This window comes from Hemitrygon akajei, chromosome 11 (assembly GCF_048418815.1).
Source record: "Hemitrygon akajei chromosome 11, sHemAka1.3, whole genome shotgun sequence".
NCBI classification, from domain to species: Eukaryota; Metazoa; Chordata; class Chondrichthyes; order Myliobatiformes; family Dasyatidae; genus Hemitrygon; species Hemitrygon akajei.
In genome coordinates, this window is record NC_133134.1 from 83,934,487 (window position 1) to 83,961,748 (window position 27,262).

General features: G+C 47.5%; 1 protein-coding gene across 1 annotated transcript; it reads left to right on the top strand.

Annotated features, from left to right (window-relative positions):
* The first annotated feature begins 1,037 nt into the window (after positions 1–1,037).
* Positions 1,038–11,028, top strand: LOC140735782 (induced myeloid leukemia cell differentiation protein Mcl-1 homolog). Its single transcript, XM_073061259.1, has 3 exons — positions 1,038–1,478; positions 6,477–6,724; positions 9,119–11,028. The coding sequence occupies exons 1-3, from the start codon at positions 1,103–1,105 to the stop codon at positions 9,233–9,235; spliced, it is 741 nt and encodes a 246-aa protein (XP_072917360.1). The 5' UTR covers positions 1,038–1,102; the 3' UTR covers positions 9,236–11,028.
* The last annotated feature ends 16,234 nt before the right edge of the window (positions 11,029–27,262 follow it).

The window sequence follows — 27,262 nt, forward strand, 5'->3', positions numbered from 1 at the left end:
TAGGGGAGTCTAGGACAAGAGGGCACGACTTCAGGATGAAGTACATCCACTTAGAACAGAGATGCGGAGAAATTACTTTATTCAGAGGGTGGTAGATCTGTGGAATTTGTTGCAGTAGTAGAGGCCAAGTCACTGGGTGCATTTAAAGCAGAGATAGATAGGTTCTTGATTAGCCAGGGCATCAAAGGTAATGGGGAGAAGGCAGGGGAGTGGGGATGACTGGAAGAGTTGGATCAGCCCATGATTGAATGGCAGAGCAGACTCAATGGGCTGAATTGCCTACTTCTGCTCCTTTATCTTATGGATGAAGGGGAATCTAATAGGAGAGGACAGATGGCCATGGAAGAAAGAAAAGTGGAACACCAGAGGGAGGCGATGGGCAGGTAAGGAGATAAGGTGAGAGAGGGTAAAGGGGATGGGGAATGGTGAAGGGGGGGGGCATTACGGATAGTTTGAGAAATCAATGTTCATGCCATCAGGTTGGAGGCTACCCAGACGGTATATAAGGTGTTGCTTCTCCAACCTGAGCGTAGGTCATCGCAACAGGTGAGGTGGCCGTGGATTGACATGTCGGAATGGGAATGAGAAGTGGAATAACATATTGGAATGGGAAGAGGAATAGCATATCAGAATGAGAAGTGGAATAACATGTCGGAATGGGAAGAGGAATAGCATATCGGAATGAGAAGTGGAATAACATGTCGGAATGGGAAGAGAAATAGCATATCGGAATGGGAATGGGAAGTAGAATAACATGTCAGCATGGGACTTTCACCAGTTATCTTCCCAGCTCTTTACTTCACCTCACCCCCTTTGGGCTTCACCTGTAACTTTGTGCCCCTCCCCCAGTCCTCTGAAGGGTCTTGGCCCTCGTTGCTCGGCACCCACACAACAGTTTCTGGAACATACTCGAAGCGGACGAGCGGTGACGTAACCCTACGTAAGACGGACGCACTCTTCCCTCCTATTGGAGAGAGGCAAGGCCAGGGCACCTCCGCTTCGCCCATTGGTGGAAGCGGCTGACGTCGCAGCTGTGTGGGAGAAGAAAGAAAGGGGATTTTTTTCCGGAGCCGCCATTTTAAGCCAGGCAAGGAACGAGGTGATGTCGATGGAGCAGACGTTAATGGCCCTGAACCGCAGCTCGACCAGCACCATGCTGCAGCTGCAGAATCAGTTTTACTGCCTGGGGCCCTCCCGGGGACCGGCCGCCGCCTCCTCCGCCGCCGCCTCCTGGGCGGCCCGGGACGGCTCGCTGCCTCAGAGCCCGGTGGAGAGCGAGCCGCCCTGCCAGGACGCCCTGTACAGTAGCACCTACTCGCTGGTCGACGGCTTCCTGCGCGAGTACACGGGCGCCGGCGACCGCGGCGGCGGCTGGCTGTGCTGGAGGCCGCAGCAGAGCAGCGCCGAGCGGCAGGCGGCCGAGACCTTGCAGAGGATCGGCGGCCGCCTGATCGAGAAGCACCGGACGGCGTTCACCGGTGGGTGTTGGCGGGTCCTAGCGCCCGTCCGCGGGGGGTGGGGGGGTGGTGGGGGGAGTTGGAACTGTCCGCCCCTCTGGGACTGGTGTTTGCCCTCTGGCTGCTGTCTTTCCGTCCTTGGGCCACTTCCTCATTCTCGGCTAGTGACTGGAATCTTTCGCCACACAATGGCTCCTGGCTTCCCTAACCTTGCTTAGTGCTTATAGCTGGTGTCTTCCAGCTATAGTTGGCAACGTTGCCCTCTTGACTACCCCCTTTGGCCTGTGCTTGTGCATCTTGTATTCTTTTGCCTATTTCCTGCTGGAGTCTTTGCCTCTACACTCTTCATAGGTCTTCATTGCGGCTGCCAGTTGCACTTCTTTTAACTCTCTGCGGCTGCTAATTTCACTTCTCTGGTCTTTTTTTTAAAAAAAAACACTATGTCCATGGTGCCTTGCAGCTTTGGGTACAAGCCGTCACCTTCGCCTGTTGTTTCCTCCAAAGGGCCTTTGTACCCCCTGCTCCCCTCAACACCCTCCTCTCCCCCCCCCCGACAATCTAACCCACCCACTTACTCCCCGAATCTCGTTCTGTTTCGCCCTTTATGCCATCTTTAATTTTGAAAATGTGTTGTTACGGTATTTTGCTTAAGTTGAGCTGCTTAATACTCATTTACGCCTTTGGCAAGTGATTCTTGTCGGTTTGTTTAGGGTTCCCTTAAGTGAAGTCTTGATGTTTAATTTTCCTAAAATCTGGCTTGGATTTTAACAGCCGATATCCCTTTAATGTCCCCTATTTTTGGTTCCTAATAAGGAGTTTTGTTCACGGCAACAGGATATGTTAATCTTTGGTGTGAAGTACAATTATATAGCATTTACCGAGTTCTGGACGTGTTTTAATGACAAGCTCTCTTTGAATAGGTGGGGCAAGGTCAGTCAGTATTTGAGTTCTAGATGCTCACTTCTACAAAACAAGCGCTCTGTTGCAATAATTTCGCCTGTCAACAAGATGTAGCCTTGGCATCGTCGTTTGTACTTTCATCTTGGTTTGGGCGTGGGGTTTGCACCCCTACTGAGGGACTGCCATTAAAATCCCAGAGGGAGTCTTGCTGCGGAGGGGTGTCATTTGGCCACGTACAAAGGCAGTAATCCTCTTCAAGTTGCTCCCATTTACAGGGCCTTTTTCCTCAAGTCAGACTGAGTATAAAGATGTTACTAAACTTCGAAGATTCTGGAGGAAATATGTTAATCAAGTGCTAGCTGTTTGTTTCTGTTTGATTAACTTAACAGGCAGTAATGTCTCTTGAGGGAACTTCCTCTCTCGGGACTGCAAATTCCTATTGCGCTTTGGAAACTGAAAATGCTCTTAGCAGCTGGAAGCATTGCGTTGCAGTTGTTAGTTATTGACAGACTCCCCCTCTGTACTCTCTGCCTGGTCTTTGCAACTCTTCCACCCTTCCACTCCCAAGTCATCTGTAGCTTGAGATAACGGGGGGGGGGGGGAGGATTAGATTTGTAAAGAATACAGTCGAAGTAGGGGTTTTAATGTGCAGGAGCTCAGCTAACGACCACTCCCACCCACCCCGCTGTGATACCAGCAGGGTCTTCGTGGCAGCAGTCTCTCAATACTGTCCCAGAGGCATCAAAGTGTCCTCGTCCTGTGCTCCTGTGAGAGACTATTATGGACTGCACCAATATTCATATTGTTTAAATTGTCTTTAATATCAAGTACCTGTACGGGGAGATCTGAGCTGATGGAGAATTGCTGTGAACAATGCACACACTTGAGACTGGTGCAGTGTGCATTGATCTGCTGCCATGGTTACTATGGGCATGGGGGGGCTCTCAAACTGGCCAAGAAATTGCTGGGGTTTTTGTGATTGGGGTAAGCTGTACAATGTGGTGTAAACTGGACTTGGTCAGTCTTCCCATTATAGCAGCACTGGGCCTGCCTAGAGAAGAGCCCCTCTCACCCACGTTTCCCTCGCCTCCAAAAATAAATCGCGGCAGCTGTTCAGTTTAGGTCCTCTGTGACTCTTGAGCAATTATTTCACTCGGAGACTGTTTACTCTCAGAGAATTTGCATCTGTTTTTAATTTCTGACCTCACCAGGGCTTGACTAACTTCCGCCCACAAAACCCAGTGTTGTGTTTTCTGGGCTGAGGTCTCCTGCTGAGGGTGGCTTTGTCAGTTTGCAAGCCTCAGGGACCCTTGAGCTTTGCAGTTGGTTTGTGGGGCAGTCAGAGAGCGGAGAGCTGTTTATCAGGAAACAGAGCTGATAATTGCAGATGGGGCAAGTAACTGGCTTAGCTTGCATTTGTATCAGCATAGTGGAGGGTGTGGACTTTCAGTTTTGATCTCTTTGTCAGAGGAGGCTGTTTTGGAAGATTTGTGGGGTGGGGGTGGGGGAAGAGACACCTTTGATAAAATGGCCAAGAGTGAGATGCTGCCAGGCTCCTGTAATGACTCAATTTGTGCTCCCACTTGTACTGTTGTGTGTAACATCAACTGCAGACACATGGGCTCCTGAATAAGCTGGTTGTTTCTGCCTTACTACTTTTACTGACACACACGACCAGTGCCCTGGCTATGTGTGCATCCTCCCCAGCTAAAATACATTTTCCTCACTGTCACCAGGTTTCTCAGTGTTAACTTGTTTCCTCTTGACTATCAAAGATGGCTTGTTATTACAGGGAAACAGATGGCATAAGCCTGCACTCTCCACTCCCACCTCCTCTGAATTTGTGTCCATTTGCAACTAGAGCACTGGAAGGAAATGAATAATTAAGTGCCTGCTCTTTGCCTTCCCATTTGTTTTGCTTGGGCAAGATGAATTCCCTGCTCAGTGAGAGCTTGGCTAATATAAACTGTTTGCGGTTGAATATAAATAGCCTCTCAAAGCCAGGAATACAGTTTTAATTCAGTCAGTCTAGACCTGTTTGGCAGGCTTTTGGTTGGTTTTTCCCTCTCCCTTGTATACTGATGGCTTTGTAGTGTGGGTGTGGTGTGCTTCCATTTCCCTCCTCCCAGTGCAAAGTTACTGGAATGTCTAATTTTAGTTGATAGGAGCAACGGTCACTTGATATTCCTTGTCCTTCCCTCCCTCCCCACTTCCGCATCTGGGTTGCCAATCTCCAGTCGTACATCACAGCTCCCTCAAATAATCCACAGCCTCTGTCTCTCAGTCCCTAACCCCAGCCAAAGTACTCAGATTTCTTCTAATCCTTCCTCCAATTAAATCTGTCCCACCTCAACTATGTGGAAGATATTTCCTGTTCACCTTAATTAAATCTCCCCTTGGGTATTCTTTGTTCCAAAGTGACAAATTTCTAAAGGCCTAAAACCTTGGGGTGTTTTTGTACTTTGAAGCTGTTTTCTTCAGCTGTAGGCTTATGAGCTTCACCTTGCCGTCATTTGGAACTATACTGGCTTTGGGAAGATTTCTGTAGCTCTCCTCTGTTCTCAACCTTGTAACTTAAGTTGATTTGTCATGATTACCCTAGAGGTGTTTTTAGTGCCACTTGCAGCCATGGTTTATGAAGGGGCACTATAATATCAGATCATAGGTGCTTTTGGCTTCATTGGGTTCACTGGCTGCTGGGAACAATTTGGAACCCCAGATGGTCGCTGCTTGTACAATTCAAGCAGAAAGTTGTATCTTGTAAACATGCTTTAAGCAAGTTTGTTTATGGCTGTTATCTAATCTTCAATTATGTGCACAACTAGCACATTTAGAAGGCCACATTGCTTTAGTGGGTGGCTACACTCAGTGTGCCAACAAATCTATCTTGAGCCATCTGCAAGGGCTACTCTTTGATCTCTCGTAGGGAGGAGGGGAGAGGATCAGATAACCCATGCTTGAATGTATTTCAACTATAACTACCATTGTGCAGGTTTACAATGGAGGAAATCTGTCAATACAACTATCATATTTCAGTTCCCACTTCCTGCTCCTGTAGTCTCCATTTGCATGTTCTTTATTGAATGTCCTCTGGCCCATTGTTCCTCTGCCAACTCTTGGAGAGAACTCTTCCTCTTTTTCTTCTCATATTTTCGACTATTTCTGCAACTCACTGTTAACATTCAACCTATTCAACCTTTCAATCATTCCTGATCATAGCTTGCTGAAGAAAAACTTTGTTTTCCTGGTTCCCTCACCTGAGGCATTGTCCTCTGCTTGCTTACCCAGTGACAATAGTTCCTCCATAAATTTCTTCATTTTGAATACAGTGTCTGCTTCGAGGGGCAACAACCCTAGCTTCTCCAGCTGAAGAGCCACATCTGTAGAGGCTCTCTATCAAATCTCCTCCACATTCTCTGAGAATGTCTAAATTTGGGCATTAAATGTCCAAGCCAAGTGTCTAGCTGGTGTGTTGTAAATATCTACCTCATTGTTTTTCTTTACTTTTAAGCTTGTAATTTTGAATATTACCTTATCCTACCACTCTTTGATGTCTTGGATTCTTTTTGAAATGTGTTTAATCAGATTGCTGCAACTTGAGGACCCGAGTTATAGGAAAAGGTTGAATCATTTAGGACTTTATTTCATGGAGCGTAGGAGAATGAGGGGAGATTTGATAGAGTATATAAATTGATAGGGTGATGCGATCAGGCTAAAACAAGAAGTCTGGGTAAAGGAGAAATATTAAAGGGAAATCTGAGGGGGAACTTGTTCACACTCAAGGATGGTGCAAGTATGGAATAAGCTGCCAGTGGGAAGTGGTGGATGCAGGTTTGCAGCATTTAAGAGAATCTGGATAAATACATGGATAGGAAGGATATGGAACTAGATGGAATAACAGTTTGGCACTGACTAGATGGGCTGAAGGGCCCTGATCTGTGCTGTAGTGCTCTATCAGAAAACAGTTTGACCCATTTTAATTGAGTTGGTTGATGGGAAATTGTAGTCAACAGTGTGCATGTAATGGTACATGCGTTATGACAAAGGGCCTATGTTTGGCCCTCTTGCACATTTCACTTCAGTTGCATTGACCTCCTTCTCACCCTTCCACTCCTCCAGGAATGATAAATCGCCTCAACAACTCCAACAGCTGTAACCTCAACGCCATCTCCGGGGTGGCGGCAGAAATGTTCAGCGATGGAGAGGTCAACTGGGGCCGGGTGGTGAGTCTCATCGCGTTCGGGGCAGTGCTGGGAGATTATCTGAAGAAGAGTCAGCCAGACAATTATGTTGATGAGATAGCCACGCAGATCACACAGTACCTGACCAAGGAGACGAGGGAGTGGCTGGAGACTCACAACAGTTGGGTAAGAATGTCACCAACTTCGCTGCCTTTTAACTCTTCATGTACTCTTCATTTCAAGCCTGTGTGACGTGGGATCTCATCTCTGGGGTTGGGGGGGGTGTAGATCTGGTTAGACCACACTTGGAGTATTGTTTCATTCTGGTCACCTCAATATAGGGATAATCTGACAGGTTTAGAGAGGGCATTGAGGAAATTTACCAGAATGATACCTGGATTAGAGAAGATATCTTCTGAGGAAAGGATGAGAGGTGACTTGATGGATGTATACCAGCTGATAAGAGGTATAGTGGACAGCACTCAACTTTTCCCCAGGGCGGAAGTGGCAAATACAAGGGGGGCATAATTTAAGGTGTTTGGAGGAAAATATGGGGTAATGTCAAGTAGGTTTTTTTTACAGTGATGGATTTGTTGAACATGCTCCATGCCAGGAGTGATGGGAGAGGTAGATATATTAGGGACATTTAAGGTGCTCATAGATAATGGGTTAGATTGATGTTGGAGTAGGTTAAAGGGTCAGCACAACACTGTGGACTGAAGGATCTGTGCTGTACTGTTTTATATGAATTAAATGCATTACTGGCTTCTACTTTCAAACCTTACAATGAGCAGTTGCTCCTGTTCGAAGGCACACACGTTACAGCTGAATTCTTCCCTGGGTGTGCCAACCAGCTGGACCTTGGGTCAATTTTCGCAACAATTTGTGAATGATTGTCTTTCAACTTCTGCAGGTGTAACGGGCTGGAGATTGTCTTAGTTATCAGTGGTCCTAGGAAGCCACTAGTTTATCATACAAGAGTTGTGTGTATTGTCGGTGAGGTACAGGTACAATGGGGGAAAAATACAGCAGCATCACAGGTTGCTAGGTTCAGACAATACAGTGTAAATTGTAGCTAAATTCTACACTTTGTACCTAAACACTGCACTCACTTTGTACCAAGCAGAGAAGAGTTTTGGGGTGGAAAGGGGGGAGGAGTACGAGCTGGCAGGTGATAATTGAGACCAGGTGGATTGGGGGGGGAGGAGAAATGAAAGTGAAGCTGGGAGGTGATGTGGGAAAGGGTGAGTGGAAAGGAGGAATCTGATGGGAGAGAAGTGGGAGAAAGGGAAGGAAAGAAGGCGTCAGAGTCAGATGCATTTCTGCTTGGGCAGTGTCTGAATGACATTGCATTGACACGTCACCAGTACAGTATGTACTGTACTTCTCTGTGGGACATGGCTGACTCATGTCCTGGGGCTGAGTTGCACAACTACTCTCAGCAGCCAGAGGCCAATTTTGTCTGGTATCTTGTCACTGAGCATGGGAATTGTTTATCCCTGTGTGGATTTTGTCTCCCCTTCCCCTTTTGCTAATGAAGTGTCTATTCACTTAGTAATGCTAGTCCTTCATTCACCCATGGAGGTACAGCTGACTAGCAGCTCTTGGTAAAGGGTGTTATTCCTTTTGGGCTGTTGGGGAAACAAGACCCTGCATTTATAGAGTGCTCTGTGCCCAATGTTCTGATTCATGTACCACCATGAGACAGACCTACCCCGGGTGCTGCTTACTGACTACCTCACCCTTCTGCTGCTGCCTACACATGACATTTTCGCATGTGAATTACTGGAAAAACTACAGCTTGTTTACTTTTGGGGGTTTTTTTGGGAAGAGGTGGGGTGACGTGTAACAGCTCTTGCCTAATAAGTAACAGATAATACCAAGCCTACTGTTATCTTTCGGGTTCACACTTGACACATTACTAAAAGAGCAATCAAGTTGTAAAAACAGCCACTACCTTAATTTTTTTTAAAAAATCAGCACAAAATGTGCCTGTATTTTAAATTAAAGCAGCACTTCCTTGTTAGAAAGCACTTGGAATGTTATATACTTACCCAAGATAAGTCAGATATTCTTGGAAATAATTGACTTGGGAATTGGCTCCAGTGACTTAAAATTTAATCAAGGGGATTGCTATCTTGATCTCAGGAAGAATATTTTTCAGAGTGGGGAGGGTTTTGGTGTTAAGAGGTATCCACTTCATCCCATTGGATACACCAGGTTAGATTTAGCAGGAAAGGCCAGGTGTATTTTAAATCCAGTTGAAGTTTTGGACCACGATGCAACAGGTGTTCACGTTTGTATAGTGTCTGGTGAGGGTGGGAAAACCTCTGTGCCTCAAATTCTTTTTGTTTTTTATTTATTGTAATGCCTGCACTGTTTTTGTGCACTTTATGCAGTCCAGTGTAGGTCTGTAGTCTAGTGTAGCTTTCTCTGTTTTTATTATGTAGTTCAGTCTAGTTTTTGTAATGTGTCATGTAACACCGTGGTCCTGAAAAACGTCGTCTCATTTTTACTGTGTACTGTACCAGCAGTTATGGTTGAAATGACAATAAAAGTTGACTTGACTTTCCCCTGCAGGATGGCTTCACAAAGTTCTTCCATGAAAGTAACAGTGAAGAGAGCGCCAAGAAAGCATTGATGTGGATCGCAGGAGTTGGCATTGCAGGGGCGAGTATCATGCATCTCCTAAGATGAACTCTGATCTCATCCTGTACTCTCACATCTGACCTGAAGCACACAGTGTTGCTCTTCGCTCGGCTGTGCTCTCCGCATCATCATACCCCCTCCAGCCCATTTTCCGCCCAGGATACAGGTTATCGTACCTGGAAGATGTGCGTAAATAGGGGTGTGGTGTCTGGCAGAACTGGCCCTGTACTGAGTTTGGGAGGGGGGGGCTGTAGTTTTGGTGTACAAAGTACTGGTGCCCTCCCTCCCACTATGTGTATGTGGAACCAGAAGGTTCGAGAGTTGTTAACAATTTGCCGACTTTTGCTGAGACTGAGCTTGGGAGAGAGAGAGATCAAGAGCCTTGCCTCCTCGTCCATTTTCTGCACACTGTGGAACTTCCAAAACTCAACTTTTATCTAGGCAATGTTTGGACAGTGAAACTCGAACTATTATCACAGTAACCAGGCTCACATGATCATCAGCACCTGGTCGGATATTAAACTGAAAAAAACTCTTCCAGCATTAAGTGTGAATTGTCTGTCTGTCTCTCCTCTCTCTCTCTATTTTACTCCCTTTCTCCTATCGTCTTTGCCCAAAGTCCTTGAAGGAGAGGGATGCAGGTGGGGAAGGTGAAATGGTGAGAGAGCAGGATTGCTGTAGTTACATGATCAGCAGGTGGGAAGGGGGGCTGAGGGGGGAAATAATTTTTTAAATGTACATTTTTACAGTACATTGTCCCTGTCCTTGTTTAATCTGGGGTATTGACAATACTTTAAATGACAACATTATTTGACTTGAATTAATAAATGTTCTGTATATTGTTTAATCAGGCAACGTTATAAATTTAAATGTCCGAGGACAGGGCGGTGGGAGGGTGGGTGTTTTGTGGCGAATAGGGACAACAGGTTTCTATAGAAAAAGAATTTGCACCTATGGTCGTGATTTTGTCTCGTTCCTTGAAGGGTGAGTGTACACAGCATTAAGGCACAACTCAGTTCTACAGTGTCTGGAGCTTCCAGAAGTGTCCTTGGTGCACAAAGAAACATCATCTTTGTGGACCTGCAGATCTCAGCTTGAAGCCCTGGTGCTGTAGTGGCAGAGAAATACTGTGCTCTGTTTAATATCATTAATATAAATCCTCTAATCTATAACGTTGCATCCCCTCTATTTATTTAAGGCTACATTCCCAGTTTTTAAAACTTGTTCTTCACCAGTCACTGGAATTTTGAGGGTTTTCCCTGCCACACAAGCTTCACTGCTCAATGCAAGTTTAATTCTGAGACACTTTGCTTAGCCCCATCACACCAGGCTCTTCGGCTCCAGAATCCTGCCTTGCGGGTCTTGAGACATGCCGGCGATGGGTAAACAGAAACCGGTGTCGGAAAATGAGAACGCACCTTTGCCCCTCATCCTTTTTCCCTCTTCTTGTTTATCCAGCTTGATTTATTCCTGGGGCTGTTGCCAGAGGCAATTTGGCATGTACAACAGCCTCCACTTGCACAAAATCTGCGTGACCTGGTATGGGATGATTTCGATTTTTGTGGTATTTGATGAAACCCTTATTTAACATGCACTTTGCCACTGCTTTCCCAAATTGTATTTCAGGCACAAGGTCCAAACGTGAGGGTGACCTGTATTGGTTTGGTGCACAAAGAGAGAATGATACTTTCTTTCGGTCAGTCACCAGGTAGGTGTTGGAAATGAGGGCATAGCTCAGCTCTCCATCAGTGTAGCCTCCCAAAGTGAAGGCCACTGCCATACGTCAATTGTTAATAGACGGCAGCTTATTGTAAATTAAATGTATTTTTTTGAAAAAAAAAGTTTTCTGCTGTTTTATTTCTACAGATTGTCAAATCTAGTTATCTATTTCACTTAAAAATTCAATCTCCATGGAGAAAGCTCACTGGTAAATAGGTTTATTATTGTCACAAGTGTTAAATGAATACTGAGAATCTTTGCATCACCTGCCATCCGTGTGGGTTGTTTCATCAAGTGGGAAAACTGACAGTAGTGTGCAGCGGAGGAAGGGTCATGTGTTACATTGGGAGGTCAAAAGTCAGTCTCATTATTCAGTAGTCTTGTAGCACTATTGAAGCTGACCTTGAGGCAATTGGAACGTGCTTTCAAGCTTATCTCCTGCCTGATGGAAGAGGGCTGAAGAGAGTATCTCTGGGGTGGATAGAATCTTTTGATTACGTTGGCTGTTTTATTGAGGCAGTGAGAAGTGTAGTCAGACCAAGGAAGGAGAGGATGGTTTCTGTGATGTGCTGCTGAGTGTCCACAACTTTCTTGCAGTCTCTGGTAGGCCAGTTACCATACCAGGCTGCGATGTATCCGTACAGATGCTTTCTCAGGTGCATCAATAAAGGTCAAAAGTTCAAGGGGAATTTATTATAAGATTCATTTTCTTGTGAGCATTCACAGTAAATACAAAATTTGCAAGTATGTTTCAGGGAGTTAAAAGGAAAGATGGAATAGATTAGGACTTTACTTCCTAGAAGATTTGATAGATACAAAATTGAGGGGTATAGATAGGTAAATGCAAGCAGGTTTTTTCCACTAGGTTGGGTGAGACAACAACTGCAGGTCATGGGTTAAGGGTGAAAGAAATATTTCAGGGAAACATGAGGAGGAACTACTTCACTCGGAGGGTGCTGAGAATGTGGAGCAAGCTTCCAGTGGTGGATGCAGGTTTGATTTCAATGCTCAGGAGAAACATTGGGTAGGTACATGAATGGGAGGGGTATGGAGGTCTATGGACCAGTGCAGGTTAATGGCGCTAGGCAGAAAAAAATGCACACAACAGAGAAAAAACCAACCAGTGTGCTAACAACAAACTGTGCAGGTACAAAAATTTTTTAAATGAACAATAAATTGAGTCCTAAAGTGATTTGATAGGTTATGGAATTCGTGAGCAAATTCTGGTTCAAGAGTCTAATAGCTAACTCTTCCTAAATCTAAGCCTCCTGTTGCTCCTTCCTGATGGCATCAGCTGAAGAGCATGGCCTTGGATGGTGGAGCTCCTTGATTCAGCTTTCCTTTGACTGTTCCTTATAAATGTGCTCAATTTTGGCGAGGGCTTTACCTCTGATGGACTGGGCTCTATCCACTACTTTTTCCAGGTTTATCTGTTCAGGGGTATTGTAGTTGCCATACCAAATGGGATGTGTCAAATTTCTTTAGCCTCCTAAGGAAGTAAAGCTGCTGGTGAGCTTTGACCTCAGCACCATTTGATGTAAATAGGAGCATGTCCTCTAAATAGGTAGGTTTCTGCTGAGCTTGCTTCTCATCTTAACTCCTTTGCATTTATCCAACATGAGCAATTCCTTGCGTCTAACAGATGTTGCTGAGTTTTCTAGCAGATTATATTGCTCCAGGTTCTAACAGGTGTAGTCCTATGTTTCCTTGAGGAAATGGTGGGCAGGATAGATGGAAAATCAGTGGATGTTTGCTTGGATTTTCAGAGACCCTTGACAAGGTGCTTTACATGAGAGGCTGCTTAACAAGAGAAGAACCCATGGTATTACAGAAAAAATACTAGTATGGATAAAGGAGGCAGAGTTGGAATAGTCTGGTTGGCTGCCAGTAACAAGTGATGTTCCATGGGGGTCTATACTGGGACTGCTTCTTTTTGCTTAATATGCTAATGATTTGGATGACAGAATTGATAGTTTTTTTGTGGTTATGTTTGCAGGTGATACAAACAAGCAGGTGGAGTGGCAGATAGTTTTGAGAAAGCAGGGAGTCTGCAGGAGGACTTAGGTTGGGGAATGGGAGATACAAGGAAGTGCTTGGTCATGTATTTTGGTAGAAGGAATAAAGACTTCTAAACGGGGGAGAAAATTCAGAGGTGCAAAGGGACTTGAATCTTTGTGCAGGATTTCCTAAAGGTTAACTTGAAGTTGAGTTGGTGTTAAGGAAGACAAATGCGATGTTAGCATTCGTTTTGAGGACCAGAATCGAAGGGCAAAAATGTGATGCTGAAGATTTATAAGGCATTGATTAAACTGCAGAGTATTGTGACAGTCTTTTATCTTAAAAAATGTTGTGCTGGCATGGGAGAGGTCCAGTGGAGGTTCACAAGAATTATTTTGGGAAATAAAGGGTTAACTATGAAGAGTTCTCAAATGTGCTTGTTTAGAAAAATGAGGGATCTTGTAGTAACCTATTGAAAGGCCTAAAGAAGATGTTTCCTATAGTAGGGGTGTCTAGGACCAGAGAGCACAGCCTCAGAATAGAGGAATGTCCATTTTGAATATTTAGTTAGAAGGTGATGAATCTGTGGAAATCATTTCCACGTTTGGCTCTGGAGGCTAAGTAATTAAGTATATTTGAAGCAGAGCTTGACAGGTTCCCTGGTCAGGGTTATGCGGAGAAGGCAGGAGAATGGGTCTAAAATGGATAATTATTCAGCAATAATGGAATGGTGGAGCAGACTCGATGAGCCAAGCGGCTAATCCTGATCCTATGACTTAATGGTAGTTTACAGCGACCAATCCTGCAAGCTGTTGATGTGTGGGAGGATGCCCACAGCAGAAATTCGTGTAGTTGGCAGTCAGGATCTGTAGGTGTGAGGCAGTGGCACTGCACTGTCAGAACCCATTCCAAAAAGGGAGCTTATGCCCTGTGTTCAAAGCCTTACAGCACACTTGATTCTGCTCACCACACTGTTAGCAAGAATAGGATTGCATTGGAGAGGATGAATAGGCCATTTTCCCTAGCTTGTTTCAGTCGGGAAGGGAAACTGGATAGGCAGGGATTGTTATCCTTGGAGTAGAGAAGGATGGAGGGAGATTTGATAGAGATGTACAAAATAGATTGAGCAGAAACATCCCCGCTGCAAAGACGTTTAATGCCAGAGGACACAGGTTAAGTAGGTGGTATAGAATCTGAGGAATGTTTCAGCCCCATGTAGGGTGGTTGGAATCTGAAACTGATTCTCCTGAGGTGATAAAGGGAAAGACACAATATTTAACTTGCAAGCCATGACTTAAAAACAGGATGTTTTTATAAATGTCAACAAGTCTATTTTTGTTCACAATTTGGAAAATGCAGATTTCCCCGCAATCCGAAGGTAGAGCGTTCCTATGAAACCTTTTGTAAGCAAAAATGGTGTAAAGTGAAATTTATAATGGTGTAATTTATATGGGAAAATTTTTTGTACACTCATGCGTACACACCTGCCCACGCAAGGCTTCACGGTCATGGTGGTCTTTCTCGGGGTAAACACAAGTTTAAAGTGGGCGCCTTTTCTTGTAAGCAAAAGCGAAAATCCTCTTCGGATTTCTTTTGGTTAGCAAAGACAGGTACTAATGTAGGTCTTGCGTAAAAGCGAAGCGGCGTAAAGCGGGGGACACCTGTACACAAAAGTCATTGAGAACCATACATGTGAATGCATCAAAAACATGACTGATTTGAAAGAGGAGACAAAATCCTCCCATTTGTACAGCTGGATGTATGTGCGAATGTCAGACTTTTGAATTAATAGTATATTGTGTCTATCCCCAAGTCCAGTGTTCTGCTGGAGACTGCCTGCATCTAGAACACTGAATCATTAAGGCACCGGATGCTTTAGAGCAGTAACTTTTTATCACACCTTTGTGTATATAATATAGAACATGATATTCCTTCAGCCATGACATTGTGTCAACCTATAGAAGCCTACTCCATGATCATAGCCCATAAGCCTCTGTTAAATGTACATCTGTCATCTGTCACTGATGACCAGCATAGTTCAAGAATATGCTGGGGCAGTTTACAAGAGTTACCACACTCCCATAGAATAGATCTTTGGAATGTGGGAGAAAACCAAGCACCCAAAAGAAATTTACACAGTCATCGGGAGAATGTGCAAACTCCAGTCGCTGGAACTGTAAAGCATTATCGGCTAGCCACTACACTGCTGTGCCACCCAATTGGCAGTGCTCCTGGATTGTGGGAGCTTAAGTTCCCCGGCCAGGTTTGCATCTGATACAGCTGTGCATCTTCCCCATTTCATTTCAACGGTGTCCTTCCTCCCTCCCTCCGTCGAATGACTGACCCTAGAACGTGGAGAGCCACAGCCTCAGATCAGGTCTGATTGCTTTACTGGTGTCGGCTGTCTTTGTTGCATAGCTCATTTCTACTCCGAACACTCTCAACATGAAACATTGACCATCCATTTCCCTCCAGTGCTTGGTGTGTTGCTCATTCCTACCCTTGTGTGGAACTGAGTGAAGGTTTTAATGGTTTATCTCCCCGTTGGTGATAAAATTGAACCGCCAGGCTGATGAATACAGTATCAGATTTACTGTCACTGACTTGTATGACACGAAATTTGTTTTGTGGCACCAAGGCAAAGTTAGAAGAAATGACAAAATTAATGGTGCAAAACAAAAGGGGAATGATGAAGTGTTGTTCACGGGTTCATGGACTGTTCAGAAATCTGATGGAAAGGGAGCTGTTCCTAAATCATTGAGTGTGGGTCTTGGGTTCCTGCATCTGCTGGATGGTAGTAATGAGAAGAGGGCATATCCCAGATAGGATGGTCCTTCGTGGTGGATGCCACCTTCTTGCGGCACCACCTCTAGACAACATCCTTGATAACGTGGACGGCTGTGCCTGTGATGGAGCTGTCCGAGTCAACCCTCTTGTTGTCCTATGCATTGGAGCTTCTGTACCAGGCTGTAATGCGGCAAATGATTGGAAGAGAGCAGTTTGCAAGGTAGGTCGCATCACTGCATCGCGGAACGCATGTGGCATCTGACTCATGGCAGTTTGCCCCATTCCCACGAAGTGGGAATCACACTCAGCCCTACACCACTGCAGGGGCAGTCCCCACGGTGGCTTGCAATGCTTGAGTTATTTGCCCCGTCAAACATTTCCAGTGCTGAAAGCTTAGCAGTTGAGTTTTCAGTCACAGCCGGCTGGAAGCAGTGCTGGTGTCAGTGCTGACTCACTTGACCACAGGTCAGTGACGTGGTCAGTGAAAAAGTCACAAGAGAAATGAGTTGCTAGCAATAGAAACCACTGGAAATACTCAGCCAGTTAGGCAGCATCTGACGAAAGAGTAGAGATCCAGACTCGGGTGGAGGTAGAAGGGAAGAAGTGTTTCCACATTTTTATTTGCTTTAGAAGCTTCCTAACGTGCAACACAGGAACAGGACCTCGGCCTAAAATGTTAAACGAGTAATTACACTCTGACCACTTTTGTAGGTGCAGGAGTGGGATCTGTTGTAGCCAAGGTTTGACGTGCATTCAGACAGAGATGCTCCTCTGCACGCCACTGTTGGAACGCATTCCTGTCACTTTGAACCAGCCTGACCATTCTCTGTAAATTCTAGATGCTGTCATGTCTGAAAACCCCGGGAGATTTTGGAGATTACAGCAGTTTTCGAGACAGTCAAACCACCCCACCTGGCAGCAACAATCATTCCACGGTCAAAATCTCTTGGATTATATTTCTTCCCCATTCTGCTGTTTAGTCCGAACAACTGAACCTCATGACCACGTCTTCGTACTTTTATGCCACATCATTGGCTGATTAAATATTTGTATTAATGAGCTGGTGTACCTAATAAAGTGGCTACTGAGTTTGAATGCCTACAGAATGTCCATATCCATCTATTCTCTGCACATTCACCTGCCTGTTTAAGATACACTTTATTACCTTTAAATGCATCCTTCACCACTACTGGCAGTCCAATCTAGGCATCTACCACACTCTTGTGAAAAATATCTTGACCCATTCATCCGCTCAGAACTTACCCCTCACACCTTAAATGTATGCCCACCTCCTCCTTCACCACCATTCAGGGTCCCAAACAGTCTTTCCAGGTGAGGCAACTCCTCATAAATTCCATCTGCCATTTCTCTGCTCTTAGTGGGTTGATAACGGTCAGTGCCAGCTCTGCGGGTTGAAGGGTTGTTTCCTTTACCTATTTCTCTACAGCTCTATAACTTTGTTTTGTGTTGGTCAGGAAATGCTGGTGACCAGAATGCTAAACTTGCAGCGGAAGTTCTGCAGACAAATTGCTAAATTTGTTACACATAGGTTATAGATGGCTCTCCTGAAGTGGGGGCTGTTTTGTCCTCTTGAATGTCTGTCCTGAGGTACATAAGAGTTTGGTTTAATCATTCACAGGGGTGGAAATTCCCCCAGTGCAATTACGTTGGGGAAAGTTAAAATCAAAACCAAAACTGCAAATGGCGAATATCCGAAATAAGAACAGAAACCGCTGGAAACACTTTGCAGCTCAGGAGACTGAAAAAAATCAATGTTTCAAGTCCTTAAGTCTAACTTGTCGGGTAAGCTCCACCAACTTAATATTGCATGACATGGACCAGGATGTGTTTCTGCATTCCCAATTAAACCATTTTGATTCATCCTGTCACAGACATTCCCTCTGTTCTACATGTTGTTCCTGCGTCTCCTACTGAGAACCCACTGATCAGAGAGACTTGGACGTTGACTGAGCTTGTCTTTCTCCAGATGCTGCCTGACCCGCTTTTTCTGGCTTTGGTACACCACTTCCAATTTTAGTGAATTATAAACATTGGGGAGAAGGCCTGAGGGCTCCCGTTTAACAATTCAGGAACAGTGGCTTTCACTCTCCAATCAGCCCATGAACGCAGTGTAACACTGACTCTGTTTTGTTTGCACCATCTACGTATTCATTTTGTAACTTGTAGTAATTTAATGTCTGCACTGTACTGCTGCTGCAGAACAAATTCCAAAATCAAAGTAAATTTATTATCAAAGTACGTATATCACCATATGCTATCATCATCCAGGTGATAATGAAACTGATTCTGATTTTGACTTCTATAAGGTTCGAATCTGTCTTCCACACTACAAAGAATCAAGTCCCAGCCTACCCGATCTCTCCCTATAACTCAGGCCCTCAACTCCTGGCAATCTTCTCTGCAGTCTTTCCTACAACAAGGCAATCAGAATGATGCTTTGTACTCCAGGAGCAGCCTCACCAACCTGCACCAATCAGAACTGGGTTTATTATCACTGAATTATATGATGAGATTTTTTGTTTTTCCAACAGCAGTACTGTGCAAAGATATGTAATTATTGTAAATTATAAAATAGAGTGCAGAAAAAATAGAAACATTGAGATGCTATTTATGTATTCATGAGCCATTTGGAAATCTGATTGTGGAAAGAAAATGCTGTCCCTGGAACAACAGTGTGAGTCAGGCTCCTGGGCCGCCTCGCTGCTGGTAGTAAAGAGCAGAGGGCATGTCCTGGAGGGAAGGTACTTACTGATAAATGCCCACTGCTTGACGCACAGCCCCTGAGGATGTCCTCGCTGGTGGGGACGGTTGTGCCCGTGATGGAGCTGGCTGAGTCTCAACTCTCTGTGTCCTCTTGCAATCCTGCGCAGGGGAGGCTCCGTACCAGTGAGGTAACCAGAATCCAATTCGGAAAGCCCTCCACGGTGCATCAATACAAACTTGCAAGGGTTTTTTGGTGACATACCAAATCTCCTCAAACTCCTTACATCCCAACACAGCCTTCCAGCCTCAGAGATTGTGCTCCCCCCAATTCAGATGTATGTCAGTAATAATAAATCTAAATCAAAAACACGTTAGCAGAGAAGTTGAGGAGGGTTTTGAGTGAAACGTGTCCCTGATGGAGCGGCATTAGTGTGGAACCAAGATCCAATGAAGCATCTCTGTGCATGTAATGTGGTGTAATCTGTGTAACATTGTAGAGACTAATCTATAGATCATACTTGGCAGGTTAGACTAAACAAACGAAAGTAAAAGGCAAACCCATCCAGTTCTTATAGAAGTAGAACAGAAGAGTGAGGTATCTAAAGTAAATTTATTACCAAAGTATGTATGGTATGTGTCAGCATACACTACCTTGAGATTCATTTTCTTGCAGACATTTACGGGAAATAAAGAAATACAATTGAATTTATGAAAAGCTGTACTTAGCAAAAGACTAACAAACGTTCAATGTGCAAAAGAGTTCAAAATTGTAATTGTGCAAATAATATATTTTTAACAAAGTAAATAAGTAATTCTGAGTTTGTGATTCCCTGAAAGTGAGTCTATATTGTGGAAAATGCTGCAGGCCAGGCTGCAACTATAGGAAGAGGCACTGTCGATGTTTTGGGCCAAGACCCTTCTATAGGAAGGTCTCAGGCCCGAAACGTTGACCGTGCTTCTTCCGATAGATGCTGCCTGTCCTGCTGCGTTCCACCAGCATTTTGTGTGTGTTGCTTGAATTTCCAGAATCTGCAGATTTCCTCGTGTTGTGGAGTCAGTTTGGCATTAAAATGAGTGAAGTTATGCAGGCTGGTTCAGAAGTCTGATTGTTGTAGGGTAATAACTGCTTCTGTAACCGGTGGTGTGGGACCCAAGGCCCCTGTACCTCCTGCCCAATGGCAGTAGTGAGAAGAGAGCATGGCCTGGGTGGTGGATGCTGCTTTCCCGTGGCAGTGCTCTTTGTAAGTGGGTTCACAGGGCTTTTCCTCTGATGGATGGACTGGGCTGTATCCATTTTTGTCAGCTCATCTGTTCCTGCTGCTGCCATACCACACCGTGGTGGTGACAACCATTAGTCTCGCGAGACCATGGATCTGTGCCTGGAATGGTTTCCAGGGTGCAGGCCTGGGCAAGGTTGATTGGAAGACCAGCAGTTGCCCATGCAGCGAGTCTCCCCTCTCCACGCCACTGATGTTGTCCAAGGGAAGGGCAAGGGCCGATACAGCTTGGCACCGGTGTCGTCACAGGAGTTGCCAGAACGAGGTTGCCTTAGGGACTCCAGCTCTGGATTTGTCCTCAGGGTTCACTCCTGAAGCCTTTCCCATGAGTGGGTCTGGCCGCAAGGCAGCAGAGGTTTCAGATCAGAGTTTTCCCTCTCTTAGATGGACTGCCTTCCCAGGCTGACAAGCTCCATCTGCCCGATACCATACCGCACCGTGATGCAACCAAATTGCACCTACAGAAGTTTGTCAAAGTATTAGATAACATGCCAAATCGACAAACTTCTAAAAAAGTGGAGGTGCTGTCGTATCTTCTTTGTGATGGCACTTGTATGCTGGTCCCAGAGCAAACCCACTAATGTGATGATGCCAAGTGATTTAAAATTGCCAACCTGACACTGGAAAAGAGTCTGTCCTCTGAGGGACAGACTCAGCTTGACTGACCCTCTATGCCAAATTCCAGGGAGAAGCAATATCATTCCTGGCGTCGGTCCTTCAGTGGAAACCCTGGCTGCTTCACTCAATCCAGCACCCTCAAAGTGGGAATCAAAAAGTCATGGAATTAAACACGGCTTCAGCCCGACTTCTTCATGCCGAACAAAGTTTTCAAAGATAAAGATCAGCAGTATTTGCCACATGTACATCGAAGCACACAGTGAAATTGTGTCAATGGTGTTATGGTTTCTGTACCAGCTTGTTTACCTTTACCCAAGGTCACTTGCCTGCTTGCAAAAGTTCCTGCAGAGACAGAGGAGGGCGGAGCAGTTTGACGGACAGCTGGTGTCCAGCATGTGGGGATAAAAAGCCAGGTCCGATGTTACACAGAGAGACATGCACAGTGCGGACACTGAACGAGCTTTGCTGCATCCGCACGAAGGTGGGGTTTTTGGAGGTTCGATTCGGGGAATTGATCCGTGGCTCACGGTGTGAAAAGGTACGACCGGTGGGGAATTATTTGTGTGTCCATCCTTGCCTGGGTGATAATTCCACCGCTGAAGAACGGTCGTACGTATTATGGTCATAGTCGGTGACCACAACAGGATTTTGGAAGACAACGGGAAGATCGATGGCATCACCTCTCACCTCCCTCTCTCTCTCCAAAGTTACTCAACTAACTACCTCGAACTGAACTGAACTCTTGTCACTATTGTAAGACTGTACCCATTTACCCCTAGGTTTGAAAGAACCTAGTTTCCACACTTATGTATATATATCTCATTGCTAACCTGTTCAATATATCTGCATTGCTTAGTTACTAATAAACACTATTAGTTTATAGCAATACCAGACTCCAATGTGTTTCCATTTCTGCTGGTTCTTTAACCCGGTCACAGGGTACGTGACAATGGCCAGTGCAGTCCAAAGTTGTGCTGGGGGCAGCCCACAAGTATCGCCATGCTTCCAGTGTCAACGTAGCCTGCCCACAGCTCACCCTCGGAACGTGGGGGGAAGCTGGAGCACTGGGAGAAACCCAAATGTAAACCTCCTTCCAGACGGTGGTGGGAATTGAACTCTGATTGTACCATACCAGCAAGGTACCTGTCCAAGCTGGTCCTGTTTGCCTGTGTTTGGCCCGTACACCTCTAATCCTTTTCCTTGTTGCTGAGGCTTTATAAAGCATTTCTCAGACCACTTTGTGAGCAATTTTATCTAAGAATGTTCTGGTTCAGGAGAGAGTCAGAGGAGGTTCACAAGAATGATCCCAGGAAACGTATGGGGAGTGCCTGATGGCTCTAGGCCTAGAGTGCAGGTGGATGAGGGGAAAATCATTGAAACCTACTGGATACTGAAAGGCCTGGATAGATTGAGCATGGAGAAGATGCTTCTGTCAGTAGGAGGGTCTGGGATTTGCAGGCACAGCCACAGAATAATGCAAAGCCCCTTCAAAACTGAGATGAGGAATGTGGTGAATCTGTGGAATTCATTGCCACGGGGGGCTGTGGGGACCCAGTTGCTGAGTGTATTTAAGGCGTAGATTGACAGGTTCTTGATTGGTAAAGAGGTTAAGGGTTCTGGGGAGAAGGTGGGAGAAAGAGATGGAGGAGACTCAATGGGACAAAGGGTCAACCTTTGCTTCTACACCTATTTAATGTTAGCACACCGTATCTGAGGCAGATGCAGCTTTCCCTGAGTCGTGGGACTGAAATGAGGGATGTGGAATTGCCTGGGTACTCTTGATTCTGCGCGCGAGCTCTCCGTGACAGGCTTCAGGGCTGGGCTCTGGTATTGAGCGGGGACGGTGACTTTGACGTTTCTGCTTTGCATTTCTTGGAACCAAGACTGGGTGTCACAAGTGTGAGTTCATTTGCTTATCGATCCGCCACAAACTCACCACAGTGCTGGCGCCTGCCTTTGAGATGCATCAAACTGCAATCTGATCTACGGGCTGCTCCAGAGAGAGGGACACACAGGGAGACGGACATCACGTGCTGCTGGAAGACCCATCAAAGACGCCCGGAACTTGATCTGCCACCTGGCACTCTGCAGGCTGCAGCAGCACGTGCTGACGACACACTGAAGCCACTGCAAGGGCCCAGTGGGGGAGAACTGATACTGGACGGGGAGGGGCTGGGCTGGGCGAGGAGCCCCTCAGTCATTGTAGTAATGTAGCGCCACAGGAATGGAAATGTAGTTGAACACTGTGTAATGCTTTGTCAAAGAATGAAAAGGCATGCATAGTTTATTTGTTTTTTTCATCTATTACTTAGTTAGTTAGTTATCCAAATACGCCAGGAATAGCCCTTCTGGCCCTTGGAGCCCGAGCCTAATCACAGGACAATTTACACAAACCAATCCATCTACCGACCAGTACATCCTTCGACTGTGAGAGGAAACAGGAGCACCCAGAGGAAACCCACGTGGTCACGGGGAGAAACGTACAGACAGCGGTGAAAACTGAACCCAGGTTGCTGCTACTCTAAAGCGTTGCGCTACCGCGCCATCCATTCTTGTAAATGATTTTTAAACTTATAATAAATGAATTTTATCATAGATAAAACAATCTATCCAGTGATGTGTGTGTGTGTGAGAGAGAGAGAGACTTCTAAATCCCCAGAGATTAGACCACAAAACAGCTGAGCCAATCCTCTCAGAATAGTACTGCCCGGTCAGAATTGTCGATCTTTCGACGAAGACGTCATGAAAGCATTTTTAGAAACATAGAAAACCGAACATGTACTTACTTTAGAAATTACCTAGGCTTACCTATAACCCTCTGTTTTTCTAAGCTCCATGTACCTATCTAAAAGCCTCTTAAAAGACCCTATCGTATCCGCCTCCACTTCCGTCAACCCGCAGCCCATTCCACACACTCACCACTCTGCGTAAAAAACTTGCCCCTGGCAAAGAGTGGGTGTAGACGGGTCATATTCTGCATGGAGGTCGGTCACCAGTGGAGTGACTCAGGGATCTGTTCATGATTTTTATAAATGATGTGGATGAAGAAGTGGAGGGATGGGTTAGTAAGTTTGCTGATGACACAAAGGTTGCCCAAACTGACGGATGGGCAGGGAGGAGGGGGAAGCCACACTAAGGGGAATGAGGAGAGAGCCACACTGAGGGATGGGTAGTGAGGGGGAGAGCCACACTGTGGAAGGGGTATGAAGGGGGAAAGCCACACTGAGGGAGGGGAATGAGGAGGGGAGAGCCACACTGAGGGATGGGTAGTGAGGGGGATGAGCCACACTGAGGGAGGGGAATGAGGAGGGAGAGCCACACTGTGGAAGGGGTATGAAGGGGGAAAGCCACACTGAGGGAGGGGAATGAGGAGGGGAGAGCCACACTGAGGGATGGGTAGTGAGGGGGAGAGCCACACTGTGGAAGGGGTATGAAAGGGGAAAGCCACACTGAGGGAGGGGAATGAGGAGGGGAGAGCCACACTGAGGGATGGGTAGTGAGGGGGAGAGCCACACTGTGGAAGGGGTATGAAAGGGGAAAGCCACACTGAGGGAGGGGAATGAGGAGGGGAGAGCCACACTGAGGGATGGGTAGTGAGGGGGAGAGCCACACTGTGGAAGGGGTATGAAAGGGGAAAGCCACACTGAGGGAGGGGAATGAGGAGGGGAGAGCCACACTGAGGGATGGGTAGTGAGGGGGAGAGCCACACTGTGGAAGGGGTATGAAGGGGGAAAGCCACACTGTGGGAGGGATATGAGGAGGGAGAGCCACACTGAGGGAGGGGAATGAGGAGGGGAGAGACACACTGAGGGAAGGAAATGAGGAGGGGAGAGACACACTAAGGGAGGGGAATGAGGAGGGAGAGCCACACTGTGGGAGGGGAATGAGGAGGGGAGAGACACACTGAGGGAAGGAAATGAGGAGGGGAGAGACACACTGAGGGAGGGGAATGAGGAGGGAGAGCCACACTGAGGGAAGGGAATGAGGAGGGGAGAGACACACTGAGGGAGGGGAATGAGGAGGGAGAGCCACACTGTGGGAGGGGAATGAGGAGGGGAGAGACACACTGAGGGAAGGAAATGAGGAGGGGAGAGACACACTGAGGGAGGGGAATGAGGAGGGAGAGCCACACTGAGGGAGGGGAATGAGGAGGGAGAGCCACACTGTGGAAGGGGTATGAAGGGGGAAAGCCACACTGAGGGAGGGGAATGAGGAGGGGAGAGACACACTGAGGGATGGGTAGTGAGGGGGAGAGCCACACTGTGGAAGGGGTATGAAGGGGGAAAGCCACACTGAGGGAGGGGAATGAGGAGGGGAGAGCCACACTGAGGGATGGGTAGTGAGGGGGAGAGCCACACTGTGGAAGGGGTATGAAAGGGGAAAGCCACACTGAGGGAGGGGAATGAGGAGGGGAGAGCCACACTGAGGGATGGGTAGTGAGGGGGAGAGCCACACTGTGGAAGGGATATGAGGAGGGAGAGCCACACTGAGGGAGGGGAATGAGGAGGGGAGAGACACACTGAGGGAAGGAAATGAGGAGGGGAGAGACACACTAAGGGAGGGGAATGAGGAGGGAGAGCCACACTGAGGGAAGGGAATGAGGAGGGGAGAGACACACTGAGGGAGGGGAATGAGGAGGGAGAGCCACACTGTGGGAGGGGAATGAGGAGGGGAGAGACACACTGAGGGAAGGAAATGAGGGGAGAGACACACTGAGGGAGGGGAATGAGGAGGGAGAGCCACACTGAAGGAGGGGAATGAGGAGGGGAGAGACACACTGAAGGAGGGGAATGAGGAGGGGAGAGACACACTGAGGGAAGGAAATGAGGAGGGGAGAGACACACTGAGGGAGGGGAATGAGGAGGGAGAGCCACACTGAAGGAGGGGAATGAGGAGGGGAGAGACACACTGAGGGAAGGGAATGAGGAGGGGAGAGACACACTGAGGGAGGGGAATGAGGAGGGAGAGCCACACTGTGGGAGGGGAATGAGGAGGGGAGAGACACACTGAGGGAAGGGAATGAGGAGGGGAGAGACACACTGAGGGAGGGGAATGAGGAGGGAGAGCCACACTGTGGGAGGGGCATGAGGAGGGGAGAGACACACTGAGGGAAGGGAATGAGGAGGGGAGAGACACACTGAGGGAGGGGAATGAGGAGGGAGAGCCACACTGTGGGAGGGGCATGAGGAGGGGGTGCCACACTGAGGGCAGGAAATGAGGAGGGGGAGCCACACTGAGGGAGGGGAATGAGGAGGGGGGAGCCACACTATGCAAGGGGTATGAGGAGAGAGAGCCACACTGAGGGAGGGGAATGAGGAGGGGAGAGACACACTGAGGGAAGGGAATGAGGAGGGGAGAGACACACTGAGGGAGGGGAATGAGGAGGGAGAGCCACACTGAGGGAGGGGAATGAGGAGGGGAGAGACACACTGAGGGATGGGTAGTGAGGGGGGAGAGCCACACTGAGGGAGGGGAATGAGGAGGGGAGAGACACACTGAGGGAAGGAAATGAGGAGGGGAGAGACACACTAAGGGAGGGGAATGAGGAGGGAGAGCCACACTGAGGGAAGGGAATGAGGAGGGGAGAGACACACTGAGGGAGGGGAATGAGGAGGGAGAGCCACACTGTGGGAGGGGAATGAGGAGGGGAGAGACACACTGAGGGAAGGAAATGAGGGGAGAGACACACTGAGGGAGGGGAATGAGGAGGGAGAGCCACACTGAAGGAGGGGAATGAGGAGGGGAGAGACACACTGAAGGAGGGGAATGAGGAGGGGAGAGACACACTGAGGGAAGGAAATGAGGAGGGGAGAGACACACTGAGGGAGGGGAATGAGGAGGGAGAGCCACACTGAAGGAGGGGAATGAGGAGGGGAGAGACACACTGAGGGAAGGGAATGAGGAGGGGAGAGACACACTGAGGGAGGGGAATGAGGAGGGAGAGCCACACTGTGGGAGGGGAATGAGGAGGGGAGAGACACACTGAGGGAAGGGAATGAGGAGGGGAGAGACACACTGAGGGAGGGGAATGAGGAGGGAGAGCCACACTGTGGGAGGGGCATGAGGAGGGGAGAGACACACTGAGGGAAGGGAATGAGGAGGGGAGAGACACACTGAGGGAGGGGAATGAGGAGGGAGAGCCACACTGTGGGAGGGGCATGAGGAGGGGGTGCCACACTGAGGGCAGGAAATGAGGAGGGGGAGCCACACTGAGGGAGGGGAATGAGGAGGGGGGAGCCACACTATGCAAGGGGTATGAGGAGAGAGAGCCACACTGAGGGAGGGGAATGAGGAGGGGAGAGACACACTGAGGGAAGGGAATGAGGAGGGGAGAGACACACTGAGGGAGGGGAATGAGGAGGGAGAGCCACACTGAGGGAGGGGAATGAGGAGGGGAGAGACACACTGAGGGATGGGTAGTGAGGGGGGAGAGCCACACTGAGGGAGGGGAATGAGGAGGGGAGAGACACACTGAGGGAAGGAAATGAGGAGGGGAGAGACACACTGTGGGAGGGGCATGAGGAGGGGAGAGACACACTGAGGGAAGGGAATGAGGAGGGGAGAGACACACTGAGGGAGGGGAATGAGGAGGGAGAGCCACACTGTGGGAGGGGCATGAGGAGGGGTGCCACACTGAGGGCAGGAAATGAGGAGGGGGAGCCACACTGAGGGAGGGGAATGAGGAGGGGGGAGCCACACTATGCAAGGGGTATGAGGAGAGAGAGCCACACTGAGGGAGGGGAATGAGGAGGGGAGAGACACACTGAGGGAAGGGAATGAGGAGGGGAGAGACACACTGAGGGAGGGGAATGAGGAGGGAGAGCCACACTGAGGGAGGGGAATGAGGAGGGGAGAGACACACTGAGGGAAGGGAATGAGGAGGGGAGAGACACACTGAGGGAGGGGAATGAGGAGGGAGAGCCACACTGAAGGAGGGGAATGAGGAGGGAGA